The sequence below is a fragment of the Sarcophilus harrisii genome, chromosome 1, assembly GCF_902635505.1.
Source record: "Sarcophilus harrisii chromosome 1, mSarHar1.11, whole genome shotgun sequence".
NCBI lineage: Eukaryota > Metazoa > Chordata > Mammalia > Dasyuromorphia > Dasyuridae > Sarcophilus > Sarcophilus harrisii.
In genome coordinates this window covers 92,370,101-92,390,603 of record NC_045426.1, presented here as the reverse complement: position 1 = coordinate 92,390,603, position 20,503 = coordinate 92,370,101, and the positions used below count along the sequence as shown (strand labels likewise).

General features: G+C 37.6%; 1 protein-coding gene across 8 annotated transcripts in view; it reads right to left on the bottom strand.

Moving 5' to 3' along the window:
* Positions 1 to 3,239: 3,239 nt before the first annotated feature.
* The window catches only part of CARD19 (caspase recruitment domain family member 19), a 50,514-nt gene continuing 33,250 nt past the window's right edge, over positions 3,240 to 20,503 (bottom strand). For 3 of the 8 annotated variants that reach the window (XM_012543395.3, XM_012543394.3, XM_012543396.3), the window contains exons 3-7: positions 15,607 to 15,760; positions 8,117 to 8,176; positions 7,139 to 7,210; positions 5,314 to 5,382; positions 3,240 to 3,610 (exon numbers count right to left, since the gene is read on the bottom strand). In XM_012543395.3, the coding sequence (XP_012398849.1) occupies positions 3,495 to 3,610; positions 5,314 to 5,382; positions 7,139 to 7,210; positions 8,117 to 8,176; positions 15,607 to 15,760 (471 nt within the window). In that variant the 3' untranslated portion in view covers positions 3,240 to 3,494. The remainder of the gene's footprint in view (positions 3,611 to 5,313; positions 5,383 to 7,138; positions 7,211 to 8,116; positions 8,177 to 15,606; positions 15,761 to 20,503) is intronic. The other 5 variants (XM_012543397.3, XM_012543399.3, XM_012543400.3 and 2 more) reach the window with 3 other exon arrangements.

The window sequence follows — 20,503 nt, the reverse complement described above, 5'->3', positions numbered from 1 at the left end:
TCTGTGTTTGCCACCAGGTGGCAGTACAAGACCAAGCTGCTTTAACCCACTCGCCCTATGCATGCTCCCAGCTTTCAGTGGAGCAGTTGCTCACCACCCCTTGAGCATGCTCAGTGCACAAGGAGGCAGTTCCAGGCTCCTCCATACCTGCATCATCTGCCACAGCAGAGTTGGCCCTTCTTCCTCCCCTCCCTGCCGCCATCTCAGTGGTTGCCTCCTTGGCTCTCTGCCTGGGGATATAAATAACTGTGACTCACAAATCTCTTAAATGCTGCTGGTCCCCATCCCTACAGGACTGTAATTGCTTTCCCCATCAATGTGATCGGAAAGGATAATTCAATCACACATAGATTAGAATACATTTACTGAATGAAATTGAAAGTGAAAGTCTAAGCATTTTTACCGGGGGGGGGGGGGGGGGGGGGCCTGGGTGGGGGGGGGGGCGGGAGTAAATCGTGGCCAGTTGTAGTATTCTGAATCTTCCAACCCTTTTCCTTTTGTGTCCTGTCGTAGATTAGACAAACTTATCCTCAAGCCTTCTTAGTCTCCGCAATGAGTCGGAAACGTGGAGAAGGCTTCGTGAATGTCACCCTTGTCCTGTCCACCCAGGATCAACGATCATCCATTCTGCCGACATTCGCTTCCCGACCGGAGACTGATCACCAGTTTACTCCATTATCCCTGGAAAACCCTTTTAGTTTCATTCCTTGTGAGTGGATGAGTTTGAGTCCCATTTCCTTACCTCAGTGAGAGAACAGTGTCACCGAAAAGACCTTTTCTTTCTTCTTGAGCATCTTGGGGACACTCATTGGGAATGCCAGTAGCATCCGATGCTTTAAAGACTCAATAGCAGTGTGATGGACAAACTGGTTCCTATCACTCGTCTCACCTATAACGTGAGGATAATAAGATTTTCACTATGTAGTTCAAATGGCTGAACTTTGGTCTTTAATAAGGTTCATTGAAGTTGGAGAGCGGTTTGAAAGTATATCGCTTATGGCATCCCTTGGAAACTGATTGTTGGATAAGGTCTCCAATATCACCTTGTGTTCTGGACCTTTTCCATTTTCTCACAAAATTAGTGTGAAGAAAATTATCAGTTGATTTAAATAATATGAGAAAACCGGGTTCTAATTATCTGAAGTTTTAAAAATATTTGGTTTCTAATTGCTATGAACTTTCAAAAAGCAAAAATCATGGAATTATAAGACTAAAGCTGAAAGGGCTCTGAGAAGTCAACTAAATCCAATTGTCTTATTTCAGAGATGAGGAAACTTGAGGCCCAGAAAGGTTATGTGATACTTATGAAAGCCAAGATTCAAACTCGGGTCCTGTGACCTCAAATTCAGAGCTCTTTCTGCTGAACTCTTGCATTGGCAAAGGAAGTTTCCTCCCCTAGGACTTTTTGATGTCCTTATAACTTGGATTTTATTGATTTGGAAATCACTTCATGTGGTGAGGATGGTGATAGAATTGGTCCTTCAAGATGGTAGACTTGACTACCATGGCTCAACTCTTCTTATCTTAGAACTTCCTCTAGCACCAACCAGTTTCTGACTCTGGAACATCAGTCTACCCACCTGGTCCCCTTCTCCCATTAAGGAATTTGGGGCTTCCAATCCAGCCAGTTTCCATTCCTCCCCAACTGTGCTTCTGAGTGATGTCTTTTTCTATAATGCCTTTTCCCTACAATGTCCCATCCTGTCCCCTTTCAGCTTCTTTTTATAAATGCTCTTCCTCCATTAGAGTATAAGTTCCCCGAGGACAGGGCCTTTCTTTTTTGCTTATATTTATATCCCCAGTACAGTGCTTGACACAGTGCTCTGCATTGACCTATCCTGTTCACTTTGCCTTTCCATAGAAAATACCTGTGGGAGGAAGCATCACAGATAGGAGATTTTCTCCAGTTTTCTCTGCTACTTAATCACCAGCAAAGGAAAAACAAAGCCTGCTGGGAATTTGGAAGATGCCTTCTCTCTTAAACTTACTCCTCAGGCTTTCAAAATGGGGTATGGTCATCTCAGGGTTCAGGGGACAAACTACTAGGGCAAGTTGGGCAGGCAAGGAGGTAGAACTCTTCATTCTCTTTTGTCCTGCTCTGGTTTTCTGAAGCCGAGATCCTGGAACAGAAGGAAATGAGATCATCTAGCTAGAAGTCTTCTGTTGTTGAGTGTGAATACAAATTTTATGTAATGAGATCTTTTCAATAGAGTAAATGAAAGGACTAACCAAATGGGGCACATTAGAAAGAATGCTGAATTTGGAGTCTTATGATTCCAAATCTGCCCTTCTGCTATTCACTATCTGTGAGACTTTCAATATTAACTTCTCTGGCCCTCAGTTTCCCCAATTATAAAATGAAGAGATTGGACCTCAAAAGTCCATTCCATTTCTAAGTATAGGTTCCTATGATCTTTGTTCCTGTTTGAAGTTCATAATCCAGCCTACTGAACTCTTGAGTTTTTGTTTAACTGCTATGTTTCTCTGCCTCCAATGATCTACAGGGTCTTCCATGGACCACACTTGGATCTCATTCCAAATATGATCTCACACATTATGTTGAGTCTTGTCTATGAATGAATTTCATGCCTTCTGGCATGATAGTCACACTGCATATTTATTTTGGCTTTTGAAATGACATTAAATGAAAACATATACTAAGTTACTTTTACGTTGTAAGCACATACAATTTTTTATTCCAAGAAATTCAAGGTAAAAACAAAAAAAAGTGTCAAAAATAAATTCATAATTTATTCATAATTGAATAAATTTATATTTTATTATAGCTCTATTATCCATGAGAAAGTAGTCAGAGAAATTCAAATAATACCAATAGTCTTTGAAAACTATATCATGTAAATGTGGAAGTGTATGTAGAAGAATTGCACATGTTTAACATATATTGAATTGCTTCCTGTCTAGGGAAGGGGATAGGAAGAAGGTAGGGAAAAAATGTGGAGCACAAGGTTTTGCAGGAGTGAATATTGAAAACTATCTTTGCATATATTTTGAAAATAAAAAGCTATTATTTTTAAAAGAAAGAAAGAAAACTATATTATGGAGGATAGCTATGTTCTTCCACAAATGGTCCACCTGGAAGTTCTCTGAAGTATCCCTGCAAACACTGCTTGTAAGAAACAGTTACTTACTCTTGGGGAACTTTTACATCTTCTTCAAAAGAAAGATGAACAGCTTAAGACCCATTCCCATTTATTAAACATAGTCAGTCATGCTCTAAAGTTTGAGTTAAAAGTGATTTTTATTGAAGTTATAAATATTTAAAAATAAGCCATTAAAAAAATAAATGATTTGCTCCCACCAACAAAGCAGGGGATACAGGACTGACTCTTGGAATACACTCGCAATGATACAGTCACTGCTGAAGCAAGGCCAGGCCAGGCAATCTTTGGTATAAGAACTTCATATATGCTAGATAGATGTATATAGTCCATCAGAGAGTAGGAGATGAGAAGACAGAGAGAAACACATTTGGTTCATGGTTCATTGAAGCCTTTTTCCAAGAAGGCTAACAAATAATGACTGACATGTTTTCCAATGATGATGGGAGAGAATCCTATAACTCTTCTGGCTCCTCTGAGAACTCTGGGATCTGAAAGAAAAAACAGGAATAGGAGAACAAAAGATCATGTCAAGGACAAAACCTCCCCAGAAGTCCCCTTCTTGAGATGCTTCTCATGGAGAAATTTTTGAAAAAAATTGTTAAGGGGCAGCTAGGTGGGCAATGGATGGAGCACCAGCTCTGGAGTCAGGAAGACCTAAGTTCAAATCCAGCTTCTGAAACTTGATACTTACTAGCTGTGTAACCCTGGGCAAACCACTTAACCCCAGATGTCTCACATAAATATACAAAAAAAGACTGTTAAACAATCATGATAGTTGTTTTCCATCATGTCTATTGTAATTTGTCTCTCTGTTTTATACCTCTCTCTTTTAAAAAAAACAATCCTCCAATCATTCTAGATGAATGGCTGCCACCTGCCAAGGGTGTCTCTATACTCCTGGCACCTCATTCCCAAGTCTCTTCTGATCAAAATGAGGGGCATTCCATGTTGGCTGGCAGTCACTTCAAATGGGCTAAACAGGGAAACTGTATGGATCTCTCCCTCTTAGAGATTGGCTGCAACACTAGAAGAATAGAGGAAACTACCCTTACTTCTGGTATAAACTTTGGGGAAGATGAAACCTGCGATACAGAGAAGAAAACAGCCAAAGACTGAAATGTCAAACTCATTTTTATCTCCCAGTCACTAACGAAGAGCTCTTGTGACTGCCCAAAAGGGAGTTTTGTAATTACTTCTGTTGGAGAGCTCCTACTGAGCACAAGTGGGATTCCCTGGAAGATCAAAAGTGACACCATAAAACACTCATTGAGTTAACCAAGTTTTCAACTAAAAGTTTTCTTGTGATTTATAGACACTGGGAGAAACTCAAGAAAAGAAATAGATATTTCTGGATAATTACTATTCAGTTGCATTAATCCAACTGAATCAGAAAACAAAGTGCTTAGTTCTCTAGAAAAACTTGAAAAAAAGCAAATGGTCCAGACCTCGTCCTCCTTTATTTCCAGTGTGGCTAGAGAATCTTTCCTTTGGGAGGTAAGGGAGGGAAGGAGAAAAAAGTCTAGAACTCAAAATCTTACAAAAATTAATGTTGAAAATTATATTTAAAAATACTTTTAAGTGTGAATCTCTCCCTTATATAATTTTCATGGAAACATGACTTAGAGAAGAGCTTTATAAAAATCTGAAGGGGGCAAAATGATTATTAGCAATTATTTAATTATCTAACTACAATATTCAAGCAGCTCATCCTAAGCTATTTGATTCAATTCACCAAACTTTTACTAAGTGAGTACTGAGGGCTTTAACCACAGTGCTAAGCACTGAATGGAACATAAAATTTAGATAATCCAAGATCCCTTCCCCTGAAGAAATGGTAGAGGGATGGGGAGGACTATGGCACATATTTAAATAACCAGAACACAAAATAATACATGGTCAGTGCAGAGAGGGCCAACAGAGATGTATGTGAAATCCAAGGTAAGACTCTACAATGCTGCATCTCCATGAGTTTATTCTCCTTCACTCAGCCAACTACTGAGTTCTTTTCAGTGGTACTAGGTGATATCTGGGAGCTTACTTTCATCCACCAACTGGTTATAGGTATTTATTCAATTTCAATAGCTATGTCCCCACCCCCATCCTCATTTCTATGGGTCTTTTAAAGAAGGTACCCAAGTGTTGCTCTGCTATATTCCTTTATACTATTGAATACCGTCATTTATTCACTCACTCGAATGCCTTTGGCACCTATTGGGTGCCCAGCACTGTCCTAGACGATTCAAAACTTGCTGCCTGCAGACTGATAGGAAAACCAAGTTAGAGACACAGAATCACAGAATCTCAGAGTTGGGAGGGACCACTGTGATTGACTGGTTCAAATTCTCTGCTCTGCAAAATTGCTCTGCAAAATCACTGGCTTCTTGTCACTAAAGATTGATATGGTAATATCATATTACTAAGCTGCTCAATTAAGAAGCCAGTGCTCTTTTGTGATTATAATGATCAAACTTGGCTCTGGAGAGGAGAAAATGTATTTCTCTAACTTCTCAGACACTATCATAATCTCTGTCCCAACTTTCTTTCTTTTTTTTCCCCTTTGTTAAAATAAATATCTTTTCTTGGTATGGACAATGCCGTCCACATTCAGAGAAACAACTATGGAGACTGAATGTGGATCAAAGTACATTATTTTCATTTTTAAAATCTTTTCTTTCTTATGTTTTTTCCCCTCTTTTTGATTTTTTTGTCATAACATGACTAACATAGAAATGTGTTTGAAATGATTGCACATGTATAACCTATATTGGATTGTTTATTGTCTTGTGGAAGGGGAAGTAAGGAAGGGAGGGAGAAAAACAATTGGAACTCAAAATTTCACAAAAGTGAATGTTGAAAACTATATGTAATTGGAAAAAATAAAATGCCATTAAATCAAAAAGATAAAATAGATGTCTCTTTCAGAGGAAAGGAAAAAAGGAGATATTTTGAGATAAAGTCGGCATAAAAGCAAAGGATAGCCTTATTTTTTTTTTTCAAAGAAGTCAGTACTCCCACTCTGCAGGATCTGCATATACATGGGATAAAAAAGACACTCACCAATAATAGTGGGTACTATAGCTACCTGATAAACACTACAATGTGCAGACTTTATTTGACAACAGAAAAAGAGGAAAACATTGCTTTAACTCATAAGCTCTGATTCATTTATTTAAATCATGCTAAAATGTCATTTCTTCTCAGTAAAAGAGATAAGTTTTTAGTTTTGTGTTTGCTTGTTGTGCAAGTGGCTCTTCTGGGTAAGGTCCCAATAAACCAATAAGCCTGGAGCAGTACTAAAGACTTAAGGTGTCTGGGGCCCATCAGCAGCCTGCCTATTTGTCCTGAAGGTCACCTAGGACATCTCTTAGGCTCCAAATTTCCTTATATGTACATCTGTGAATCTGAGACACACATTGCCCAGAGACTGTGACTATTCAAATTATGGGATAAGAAAAACAGGAAGGGTTTGACAAACTGATTTTTAAAAGGGGGAAGACTGCCTTTCTTAGTCAAAAGGCTGCAGAGGCATTATTCTGGAGGATTTCATTTGGCTGGTATACAGGCTATCCTTTGCGTTTTCTTGGGAAGGTGTAGACCAAGGGACTCTTTCAGTGCTGCAATTCTGTGGTCCTGGGTATCCCATGCAAAACCAAAAGGTTCTTTCACTGTAACTTCCACTGGTGAGATGATGGAACAACATTCCTGCAAACAGGCCATCTGTTTTGTGTCCTCATGACTCATACTGCCTATTTGGGTCAGCTTGACAGTGTAGAGTATTGTAATATGGATACATACGGATGCCATAATAATAACAGTGCCTCACATTTAAACACCATAAAATATGAGAGAAATAGATTTCATTTAAAGCCATGGCAGGAACAACTATGTGGTACAATAGATAGAACACCGAATATGGAAGATCTGAGTTCAAATCTGCACTTATTAGTTATGTGAACCTGGGCAAGTTATTTAAAAAAGAAAGAAAAAAATAAATCCATTGCCAAATTTCATCCTACCTGGTGAGCAGTAATAAATCAAGAAAGCTAGTCCTGCAGCCACACTGAAACAAGCAAGAAAAAACATGGGACCTGAAAGGCAAAGAGAAAGAAATAAATAAGATGTCACCTGGAATTGATCCCACATGAACCAGCCTTCTCCTTACAGAGACAGAAGAGTCAAAATAGAGGATCACACATGGTCAGTATGAACTGAATCACAGACAAGAATGAGGTTTATAAGTCATAGACATGCATGCATTTCTATTGGAAAAAAAAAGTGCCATCCATATATTGCACAGTGAAACAAGAGACAAAGACTGGTACAAAGGCAAGCTTTAGAACACAAATCATTCAGCATGGGAAAGTGATGGGCACAAATTTAAAGGCCAGGATGGAACTGGCTGAAAATTTGTCCCCTTCTATTTAGGCAAAGTAAAAGCAAAGTCGAAACAAATCCAAACCCAAAGGACAGGAATATTCCAAAATGGGGAAGATAGTGAGTGAGAAGTGGAGTATATAGACTCCTTTTTCCTGCCTCTCCCAGTCCTTCTCTTCCAAACCCACAAGATGAATAAAGGAAGCTGCCCATTTCATACACGATGAGATAGCATCTGAGGTTCGGCTGAGAGGGGAAAAGAAATAGGCTGGTCTCTTACATTAACTTTTCCAAAAACATCCCAATTTAGTTGACTGGTTTAGTTTCAACCTACTCCACCCATCTTCCAAGAAGACACAAAGTCCATCCAGCATCCCTTTTGAATATATTTTTTATCATTTGGAGAAAGTTTTGTTTTCTGAAAAAGCAAAGAATTTAGGTGGCTGGGATGAGGGAAAAGTATGGACAATTTCCTGTTATTCAGGAATAAATCAAAACTCAGAAGAAGCAGCTTCCCATCACCATGGTGACTGGCACTTTAGAAGTACATGAACAGAGAAGTAGATGGAGATGAAGAATTTAGTGGAATGCCCTCCAAGGGGCTGATATGTTTTATTTACCCCTGTCATTTAGATTATATTTCTCCTTGTCAGGGTCTAGCTCTGTGGAATCTGAGGTTTCTAGAAATAAAATAATACACCAACCATTAGTTTGGAATCTGAAGCGAAATATGCATTTCTGGTATCAAGTCATGAAACAGTGAATGAAAGAAAATCATTAATAATTGTTTTTCCAATTCAGAATAAGCATCACATGAATAATTCCTATTTTAAAGATATCTTACTAAAGTAATACATTGGGGTGGGGGTGGAAAGTAGAGAAAGCATTTATTTTTAGAAAGTTGAGCCCTGGAATTTCCTCTCCTACCCTACTCCTCAGAGAGATTTAGAAACTAAGGATCTTCTACAATGAAAGTTATACTAAAATTTAACTTAATAACATTTATTAAGTGCCCCCTGTGTGCAAGATGAGGAGCAACATGGTACAAGGAATAGAGTCTGGAAATGGATATTAGGCTATATGACTGTGAGCATGATGCAATTCTCTAAGGAAAGAAGCTACATTTGTAAATTAATATTAAAATTATAGAGGTTTGTTTCTCATAAATTTCTCATAAAAATGAAATCACATGCTAGGATCAAAAAAGGTACAAAGCATTACACTAGATGGAGGTAATAATGAATACAAAAACAAAATAGTTCCTGCTCTTAAGAAGCTTACATTCGATAGGTGCTAACTTTCATAAGTACCAGGAAGGGAAAAACATTTAAATGTATCAGGCAATTAAGCATTTTGATTCCTTATCTCCAATTTGTACAGAGTTGAAGTTATGGGCTAGAGAGCCTATGGACAACGACCATAAGTCATTGCTGCTCTATAGCTATGGTTGGTCAAAAGCAATTGTAATCTTGAGCCTCGGGCCAGGAAACAGGTGGCCTGTACAGCTTGGGCTAAGTCAAAATCACAACTGCAAAGACATATTGGCAAGCAGTACTGGATAGCAATTAGTATTGCCCACCTTGAGGGGGTTTACCCAGAAAGACCAGAACAGTTATATCATTTTCATAGAATACCTATCAAACTATAAATTCAAATGTAGCTGCAGTTGTATTCTGACCAAAGAGTTTTCTGGACACCTCAACCGTCCAAAAGTTTTGACACATTTTTTAGCACATTTTCCAGTGGGAAGTGATGGGTATAAATATTTGCTTCCCAGAAAGCATGTGTCAAAATAATTCACAAAAGTGGAATCAGTTGTATGCTGTAGCATCTAAAAAAGATGAGTATGATGAGGGTATCATTTTGTCAGAAGGCTAAAAAAAATATGGTTGGTTTTTCATTTCTCAGTCAGGAAACTGGGACCTGAAACCATAACACTTGCAATGATATTTATAGCCTCAGTTCTTAGCACAATTCCTAGAACACAGAAGGTTTTTAATAAATGTTTGTTGATTGACTGATTGTGGTGTCATTTGCAGAACATTTCTAGTTTGTTAGCTTTAATCCATTTAAGAAATCTGATTCTTTGACCTATCAACTTGGAGAGGTAAGTCTCTCTACAATTGCCTCCATCAGAAAAGGATACAAACTACCAGCTCTTTCCTTCCCCAGCCCTGCCCCAATGGAACAAGCATGTTGTAGTCAGTCATTGATCCAGTTTAAAAGATTCTGTTTGTACAGGATATGAACATAGGCCCTGTTGGGGTACAGAATTTTGGAGAGGAACAGACAGGATCTTTTTTTCCTCCTTTGGACAAAAGGCAAGCCTGCCTCAGGCTTATACAGGTCAGATAGCCCTAAGGAGGAGGCAAATTCCATGTCTTTAAAAGAAGGTAGATATGATACGTATCAAACCTACCAACAACAGGGATGTTCTCATGATCCCACCCTGCTTCCCCAGTGACAATCAAGTCTCTAGTTGCTTCAGGCTTTGAAGCTCTTATTCATGCTGATAACTGAAAACTCCCCTGGGGAGCAATATTTTCCCAAGATGAAGCTGATCAAAAGCTTGCAGTGGATAAATATAACCTCTGATCCCCTCACAAGCCAACCAAAATGAAAATTGAAGCACAAACTATGTTATTTGAAATATTTGTGAGGCTTTGACATGGTAATGTATTGTTTTAAAATACATTTTGCTATAAGTATGTCATCTATCCCTAACACTGGTCAATGTGGGGAAATTAAGAGTCATTCACTAAAACACTTCCAGGAATATCATCTCCCCCGACTCTTTCACTCAAGAGAGAGAAGAGACACTCCCTCCTTTTATAGCACCATGTGATGGGAAGAATGGGACCAAATATATGATCTGGCTCCATCAAAACCAAAACAAAACCAAAAACCTCAACAACTTTATAATCTTCAATTAAAAAAATTTTAATTACTTAAAGTGCTACCAAAAGGATACTTAAATATCGCCAATAAAATTTTATTATTTTGTACCTTTGGTTTTTCTTAATTGACTTTTAATTAAGAAAACTTTTAAAATAGTTACATCATAGTTTACAAATAAAAAAAGCTTCTAATAAAATATGAAAATAAAAATTTTAATTGCAAGATTCTCTGTTTTCTTGTGGCTACCTAAGTACCACAGTGGATAGAGTACTAGGCTTGGAGCCAGGAAGACTCATGTTCTTGAATTCAAATGTGACCTCAGACACTAGCTGTGTGATCCTACACAAATCACTTAAACCTGTTGGTCTCTGTTTTTTCTTCTATAAAATGATCTGGAGAAGGAAGTGGCAAATACTCTAATATTTTTGGCAAGAAAACCCCAAATGGGGTCATGAAGAATTGGGCAAAGTAAAAAATGACTAGACAAGTGTTTTCTTTTGAACAAAACGAAAAAAAAGGAACCTTCTCTATCTAATACTCTTAATACACTAATTCTCAAATTAGCTTTCCAATTATAAATAGAGATAAAGTAACTTAGTGGGTCCAAAACTCTCTCAATATAACTCTGGGGGTAAGCCATACTTGACGACCATCATCCTATTTCTCATCCTTTCCACAAAGCATCTTTTCAACATAATTTACACTTAGTCATTCATAAAATAAAATTTACTTGCCTTTTTTCTCCCAAGATGTCTTCACCATAGCAATCTACATACCCTAGATAAAGCCTGGGTGCCCACTCTTGTTGCCTAAATTATTCTGAAATGCCTTAATTAAAAATGAGACCCTTAAAAAATAAAAAAGAGACCCTTAATAGGCTATTACTGTAACTTCATCTAAAGATGGGGCTGTAGGTACTTTAAGCCCTGATCTGTATATATTATCCTCTCCATTTCACTCATCTTCAGGTTCATCACTTAGTTCCTGGTTGAACTAGAAATCTTAATCTACATGAACTTCAATTCTAATGTAGCTAGGTGGCACAGAGAATAGAGCATCCATTTTGGAATGGGGAGAACATGAATTCAAATCTGACCTTAGACACTTACTAGTTCTGTGATCCTGGACAAATCATTTAATGCCAATTGCCTCCAAAAAACAATAAACTTCAGTTCTGTGGTCATATCCTAGGTAAAATAGCATACATATAACAAAGGTAGGATTTAGAGTGAAATTTCATTTCAATAAGCACTTATCAAGTGCCTACTATATTCACAAGACTCTGGGGATATAAAGACAGAATGAGAGGTAGTAAGGTGTTGTAAAATCCTTGGTTCAAACCCTGTTTCAGATACTCTTTAGCTGTGTGATCCTAAGCAAGTCATTTAACCTCTATATCTCAGTTTCTTCATCTGTAAAATGATAGAGTTGTACTCAGTAGCTTCCAAGGTATTTTCTAACTTCCTATGATTCTATCAGTTCCTACCATATAGTCACTCACATTATATTGGAGGTGATTCAACATTTAAAAAGATAAGTTAATGCAAGGAAATTTAGGAAGAGAGTTAATACGGATAACTAAGAGATTATAAAAAAAAAACTTTCCTCAGATGGGGGGTACTTGAAATGAGCTCTGAATGAGGTTAAGGATTTTAAGTGAGAAAAGAGAAGATACCTAAGAGATCTTCTAGTCTAATTCCTTCATTTTAGAGAGGTCCAAACTGAGGACCGGAGTCCTTCCAAGTTCACAAAGGTAGTAACCAGTCAGGTTCCCTGAAGACAAATCCAGAATAGTTTCCACTGATAATAATAACACTGAGCATTTATAGCTCTTTAATTTTTGCAAATACATCATCTTCACTACCAGTCTGGGGGGCAGGTGCAATTATTATTCCCATTTTATAGATGAGGAAACTGAGGTAGACCAAGGTTAAGTGATGAATTTAGGCTCACACAATAAGTGGCTAAGACTGCATTTGAACTCAGGTGACTCACTCTTCTGTTTTTTTCTTATTCAGACATTATAGGTCAATTATATGGACATTGCTGACCAAGAATTCCTTATACCAAGTCTAGCCTCTATCCCTATCCCTATCTCTAAAAAAAAGTGAACTAAATTGAGCTTAAAATAAAGGGTACCCAAATAACATTCTGCTAAAAACTTGGGCATAGCTTCAAATGACTTTAGAACAGAATCAGGTGAAATCTCATCAGTGTCCTGGGGCTCTCCTGGGAAGCTTATTTTTAAAATGAATAACATTGGGTAAAAAGAACTAAGACAGAATTTCAGGATTGAACCCTTCCAGAGCAGGAGGCAGTTTGAGGAACAAGAGGTAAGAGGACTTCCTTTGGAACTGAACTCTGCTGGTCTACTTTGTATTCTATTTGGAGTAAAAGATAAAAATAAGACACAAATGAGAGAGGGTGGTGGTAGTAAAGTGGAAGGAAGGCTGGATTTGGAGCAGAATTCCTAGTACCAAATCCAAGGAATTTGGATTCTCTCTTTTACCACTTGGATGACTGAGACCAAGTCACTTAATCCTGGGGATCTCAGATTCTTGATATGTAAAGTGAGATCCTATATGTACTGAAATAACCAATGATTTTAGTATTTTTATATTAGCTCTAGGTAGGGAACTTGGAAAAATAAATCTTTGACTTCTATGGACCTACATGCTATATACCTTGCACAATTATATTTGTTATTATGACCTTGGTAGTATAATATTCCAGTAATATAATATGATTATAATTATAACCAGACAAATATAATGAGGTCTCACTGGCTCTGTGGCTACCTTCACACTGTTAATATGATATGCATTGTTGCTGGAGTGACCTTTTTTGGATTGGTAGCTAATCAGCAAGTCCCTGAGAAGTAACTACGTGATTCAATTGATAGGGTGATGGGCCAAATCCAGTCTCAGAAGATGCTTGTATGTCCCTGACTGAGCAAGTGATTTTACCACTCAGTTTCCTTATCTATTGAGGAATTTAATGCTTCAGTTTCCTCATCTGTGAAATAGGAATAATAAATAAGGGCAGCTGCTACCTTTCAGAGTTGTTCTGAGGGCCAAATGAGATAATATTTGTAAATGGCTTTGTAAATATTAAAGTGTTGTTTAAATGCAAGCTATGCATTTATGATATAGCAAAGATGTGGAAGTAACCAAACCTAACTATACATTGGGCTGGTCAGGCCACAGATCCAATTCTTCGCTCTATATTTTAGGAAGGACATTAACAATCTAGAGCAGAAGCCTAGAAATTACACCAGATGGAGGCTCTGTGGGTGTTTATTTAGTCTGGAGGAAAAGAGGTCTAGGAGAGCTGTTGCTGTTCTTCTAATACCTGGAGAGCCATCACAGGCTAGAAGGATTAGAATGACAGTATTCTGTCTGGCCTAGGAAGGAAGAACTAGCATCAACTGGGGCAAGTTCCAGGGAAGTAAATTTTGGTTTGAATTAAGGAAATGACAATTGTCTAGCAGTGGAAGGGGCAACCAGGTGAAGCAGTAAATGTTCCATCGCTAAGTTCCATCCAAGTAGAGAACAGATAACTATTTGTTGGGGATGTTATAGTTAGGATTCTTATTTTAGGAAGGGGAAATAGCTCAATGATCTCCTAAGTCCTTTTTAGAGCTGGGATTTTTAAATAGCCAAGGAAATACCTGTGCTGCTATATCTTCCTTCTTAGGGGTAGAAGTGGGATAATATACTATACACCTGTCAGACTGACTAAGATGACAGGAAAAAATAATGATGAATGTTGGAGGGGATGCGGGAAAACTAGGACACTAATACATTGTTGGTGGAGTTGTGAACGAATCCAACCATTCTGGAGAGCAATCTGGAATTATGCCCCAAAAGTTATCAAACTGTGCATACCTTTTGATCCATCAGTGTTACTGCTGGGCTTATACCCCAAAGAGATACTAAAGAAGGGAAAGGAACCTGTATGTGCAAAATGTTTATGGCAGCCCCTTTTGTAGTGGCTAGAAACAGGAAAATGAATGGATGCCCATCAATTGGAGAATGGTTGGGTAAATTGTGGTATATGAATGCTATGGAATATTATTGTTCTATAAGAAATGACCAGCAGGATGAATACAGAGAGGCTTGGAGAGACTTACATGAACTGATGCTGAGTGAAATAAGCAGGACCAGGAGATCATTATATACGATACTGTATGAGGATGTATTCTGACAGAAGTGGATTTCTTTGACAAAGAGAAGATCTAACTCAGTTTCAATATCTCAATGATGGACAGAATCAGCTACACCCAGAGAAGGAACACTGGGAAATGAATGTAAACTGTTTGCATTTTTGTTTTTCTTCCCAGGTTATTTTTACCTTCTGAATCCAATTCTTCCTGTGCTACAAGAGAACTTTTCGGTTCTGCACACATATATTGTATCTAGGATATACTGTGACATATTTAACATGTATAGGACTGCTTGCCATCTGGGGGAGGGGGTGGAGGGAGGGAGGGAAAAAGTTGGAACAGAAGTGAGTGCAAGGGATAATGTTGTAAAAAATTACCCTGGCATGGGTTCTGTCAATAAAAAGTTATAATTATTTTTTTTTAAAAAGTGGGGTAATATGTGTAGCTCTTTGTATGTGTGTAGACACACAAATGCTATACTAGATTGTCCACTTTCTATATAGCATTTTTACATGTCAATAACAACTCAAATGTTTTCCTTATGTAATTAAATTCTATCCAGAATTAAGTGAAAATAAATTTTAGAGACTGAAAAGGAAACTAGCCAGGTCTCAGCTGCCTTTTCTATTAAGAGCTCCATGGGCTGCTGTTAAGTTCCCTGGACCCTAAATCTCCCAGTCCCTGATTCTTACTAATCAGTTCAGATCCCAAACTTCAAAAAGCCTGAATTCCCTCAGCTTGCTCCAAACCTAGAATTTCCTCTAATGCTGTTTCATCATCTCTGCCTCCTAGAAACCCTGTGGAAAGGAGATAGGCTACAGACAAAGCATCTACAGGAGAGCAATAGGGCAAGCAGATAAAGTCAAAAGAACTATCTCTTTTCACTACTTTGTCACCCAGGGACTTAAAAAACAAGGAGAGTTGCAACAATAGCGAATAAACAGGTTTTAAAAAAAAACATACACAATTTTTAAGCTAAATGCAAACGTTTCATACGTGACAGCCACCAAATGAGACCTCAATATGACTCTCATGGCTTAAACTTACTCATGGCTTTCCTGCTGGGAAGACTGACATACAGATGCTGGGCATTGATGTACAGAGCTCTGTAGAATTCTTGGCAGTCTCTTTCACCTTTCCTCTGCAGGTGGGTCAGGAGGTCGCATAAACGTACACGAAGAGATGTTTTGGGGTTCCGGAACTAAAAGTCAGAAAAAATGAAAAGCACAAGGTCTAAATTAAAAACCCACATGCACAATGAAACCATTCAATATAATACATGCCAGTAAGTGCTCTGAATTCAAAGCCAGCCTACCTGTGTAATCCTGAACAAATCATTCTATCTCTGTCTGCCTCAGTTTCCTCATCTGTAAAATGGGAATAATAATAGTACCCATCTCTCACAGTTGTTGAGAGTATAAAATGAGATAATATTTTTAAAGTGGTTTACAAACCTTGAAGTGATATAGAAATTATAGTTATAATAATGATAATACACAGATAAGAATCACATAATACGGGCAGTGATAAATGGGTTATGATCTATATGACTGAGAGGGTACCCACATTGAGGAGACAGATGCATCAAAGCAGCAATAATTAATAACTATTCTCTTTTTTATAATATTTCAAGATAAACAGAAATATGTAGAGAATCATTTTATACATACACACACATACACCCCTATTTGTGTTTAATGGTAGTCATCTCTACTGGAGGGGAAGAAAGAAAAAAAAAGAAAAAAAGAAATGTACCTGATAAATGTATTATATATTTAAAAAGAATAGCATACAATAGAGTTGTAATTTCATGTGTAATTATCTTTGTTACTATAATATGTTATGGAAATGCTTATTTTGTTAAAAAATAAAATAAAACTTGAAGATTTACAGAATGTTTGCTCACAACAATCTTGAGAAGTAGGCTGTAGGAGCATCCTGAACTTCATTTTGGGTAGTGATGTGTCCTCTGTCATAATACCAAGTAACTATCGGAATCAGGGCTCATACCTAAGACTTCTGACTGTGGAGTAGTAGAAAGAGTACAATATTTGGAGTAGAAGAACCCAGATTCAAATCCTACTTCTGTCATTTGCTGCCTTTGTGACTTCGGATGAATCATTGAACCATGCATGTTAGAACTGGCTCATTTTTGTCATATTTTTAATGTGAGCCATTAAATTTTTGAACTGGCAAATGCTATAAATAAAGTTTTCTTATTCTTTTGTTGATTTCCAGACTAAAGAAAATGATGGAGAAAATGTTAAAAATGCAATTTAAACTTAAAAGTGTGTTATGTGTACATGGCTATTCCTCTCCTCCCCCTTTCTAAGAACTTATTGTTAAACATTTACCTGTACACACCTGCATTTAACCTCTCTAGACCTGTTTCATCATCTGTAAAGTGAGGGGATTGGAGTAGGTCATCTTTCAGGTTCCTTCCTTCTTTGAAACCTGCTACTCTGGGTATAGCACTTCTTCCACTCTAAACGATACCTTTTTGAATAAGCACCATGTCCCCTCCTTGCTCAAGAAATTCAAAGTGTTCCCTTATTATCTCTGGGATAAAATGAAAACACCTCTGAAAGGCATTTACAACCTGGCTCCAACCTAATTACCCAGGCTTATTATATTGCATTACATTCCTTTACACACTCTACAAACCATCTAAATAAAACTGGTCTTCTTGATGCTCTTCACACATAACATTCTATCTTCCATCCTCATGCCTTTGTACAGGTTGTCTCCCATGCTTAGAATGCACTCTTTCATATGCTTCTTAGAACCCCTGTGTTTCTCAAAACTCAGCTCAAATGTCATTTCCTTCAAGAAGCCTTTTTTGATTTCCCTCTTATCTGCAAGTGGCTTGATGTAATAGGCTGAAGCTCTTGAGGTCCCAAGCGCTTGAGGCTAATTAGCAATTGGACAATACTCTATTAATATATGCTTGGACAAAGAATGGCCCTGCCCACTCTCTATGCAAGTTTGATGTGTTGTACAGGAGATTACATAGAAGATTTGGTGAGTGGAGTGAGAGGCAGAGGCACTACTGGCCAGATTCTTGTCCTGATTGCTCTCACTTCGTATCACCATTCCCCTTCACCTCTGCAAAGAATAAAGATCAAGGATTTTCCCTTATCTTGATTCCGGCTGATTTTAATATACTCTACTCTGGGTGCTAAATGTGGTCATCACATTTGACGCCCAACATGGGGTCATGGACCCTACTTTCACTGAAGAAGTCTCCGGTGACCAGGAAATTAGATGAATATTTTAATAGACAAACAGGGAACTTACTTTGTTAAGGGCTAAACTAGTAACCTTTTCTGGCTGAAATGGGGCAGATGTTAGGAAAAGATTCTCCTCCATCCCTACCCTCTCTATATGGGTGCTAAATGTGGTCATCACAGCTTCCTTCTAAAATAACTTTGTATTCATTTTGTAATATCTTGTAAATACTTATGTGGGTATTTGTAATTGCCCTGAATTGAATATAAACTTCTTGTCTCTTTCATTTTGTCTGTCTATTCTAGCACAGAAGACAGTGGCTGGTACCTGATGCTCTGCCAGGTTTCACCTCCGCTGAATAAAATGCCCCTGCCAGGATAAACTCATCACCTTTAATCTCGACTCAAGTTTTTATTACCACTACACCTCCTTCATTCTCCTTTCCCTCTGATTAGAGAGTAGAGTATCAAACTCCTCCCAATACCTTCTTTTGCAGAGGGCAAAAACTCTTAGCTAAAACCACTTTACATCTGCTACTTTGCCTAGTTTCAATTCTACAGAACAAGATACCCTCTTGTCTCTTCCTCTATCTGTTTTCCCATATATCGTCTTCCCCCATTACACTGTAAGCTCTTCGTGGGCAGAGGCAGTCTTTCTTTTTATTAATTGTATTCCCAGAGTTTAGCAAAGTGACTGGCACATAGTACAATGTTTACTAATAAATGTTGATTGGATTGGATAGTGGGTGCTTAATATAAGCTTGATGACTGATTACAATGCAATAGAATTAAAGGAAGTTAAATTATACACAACTGTCACAAAACTCTTTCAAGAAAATTCATTCAAGATCCTAAAACTGTTTCCCATTTGCTGGGTAAAAGGACTGGATTACAGTGCCATTAGCCACCCACTGTGTGGCAACTATGACTCAAAGGGAAAGTATGAAGTCTGAAAAGCCTACTCTAAGAATTCATTTTTTAAAGGTTACTTTTCAAGCATTGGAAAACTAAGTCCCCGGTCTAGTTTCAGTATCAAGCCTGGGGTGATGGACAACATACAAATTAAATAGTCGCCATGGTCACATTTTACTCTCAAGAGTATAGTGCTACCTCAGGAAGCTAGAGTTCCAGGGAAAACAGTTCAGAAATCACAGGCTTAGTGGCCCCATCACTAGGAGGTTAATATCACTTCTGTCATTGGCTTACAGAATAACCTTTAAAAATCCAAGTATGCAGAGTCAGAGATCTGAATTCAAATCCCATATCCTTGACATTTAATAACTATATGATCTTGAGTGAGAAGCAGCCTGGTGAAGAAGACCAAGAACATCTGGGTTTAAGTAAATCAAACAAGTAATAAATATTTATTAAGTGCTTACTATATGGCAGGCACTGTAAACTGGGGATACAAAAAAAAGACAAAAAGGCAGTTCCACAAATATGTAAATACACGTAGAAGAATTGCACTTATTTAACCTATATGGCATTGCTTGCTGTCTAGATGAGAGGAGAGTAGGCAGAGAGGGAGAAAAATATGGAACACAAGGTTTTGCAAAAGTGAATATTGAGCACTATCTTTGCATGTATTTGAAAAATAAAATACTATTAAATTTTTTTAAAAAGATTTGAAAAATAAAATACTATTAAAAATTTTTTAAAAGATAGGTCCAGCCCTCAAGGAGATCACGATGTAATGGAGAAAACAGCATGCAAACAAAAATATACAAACTATATTGCAGGATGAATGGGAAATAATGAACTTCAGAGGGAAGGCATTAGAATCAAGAGGGGCTCAGAAAGTCTAACTTCTGGCATGCTGGCTGTGTCACCATGGATAAGATACAAAACTTTGAGTGCTCCAGACAAATCTTTCAGCCCATAAATACCGAATAATTTCTGACCTCATTCCATGCAAGGAGTCCTACACCAGTAATTTCTCATACCAACAAATTTATAGGTCCAGAACCCCATCAAAAAGAAATTAGGTTGGGCAAGTCACTTAACTATTACAAACCTGTTTTTCCCATCACTAATAGGGAATGTCAGTACTTGCCCTCAAAATGGTGGAATTAGGTAGACCTGAGTTCTAAAATTGCTTCTGTTTCAGATTATCTGTATAACAAGGGGCAAGTTTTTTTTAACATCTCAATGTTCCAGTCAGCTAAGGATATGAGGTACAGACACATTCCCTACACTGATGAAATCACAATTTTGGACCCATCCCATATCCCAATCCTACCTACCAAAAAAAAAAAATTACCCTCTATGCCATATAGATTATTTGCAAAGCTGTAACTGCTACAGAAATAAGAGTTATTATTACTATTACTTGTACTATTGTTTCCTGAAAGAAATATAAGAATTCTTGCCTCTTCCTACTCCAAAGTGATAGGGTGGAAATTTCTTTCCAATGAGTCAACTAATTTATTATTGCTCTTTTTTGTTTTGATCATCACCCATATTTTGCTTTGTTTATCACACCATGCTCAGAGAATTATTCCTTATAACAAAAGATTTTTTTAAAAAGAAAAAAATGTTAAGTAAAAATTAACCAACCTAAATTGCCAAGTCCAACCTCATATGTAATGATCTATACTCATAGACCTCTCCACTTTCCAAAGCTGGGGAAGAGATATACTCTTTTTCTCTTCTTCAGAACCAAAAAAAAGAAAAAAATAGAAATCATATATCTGGATCAAACTAATTGAGATCAGTAA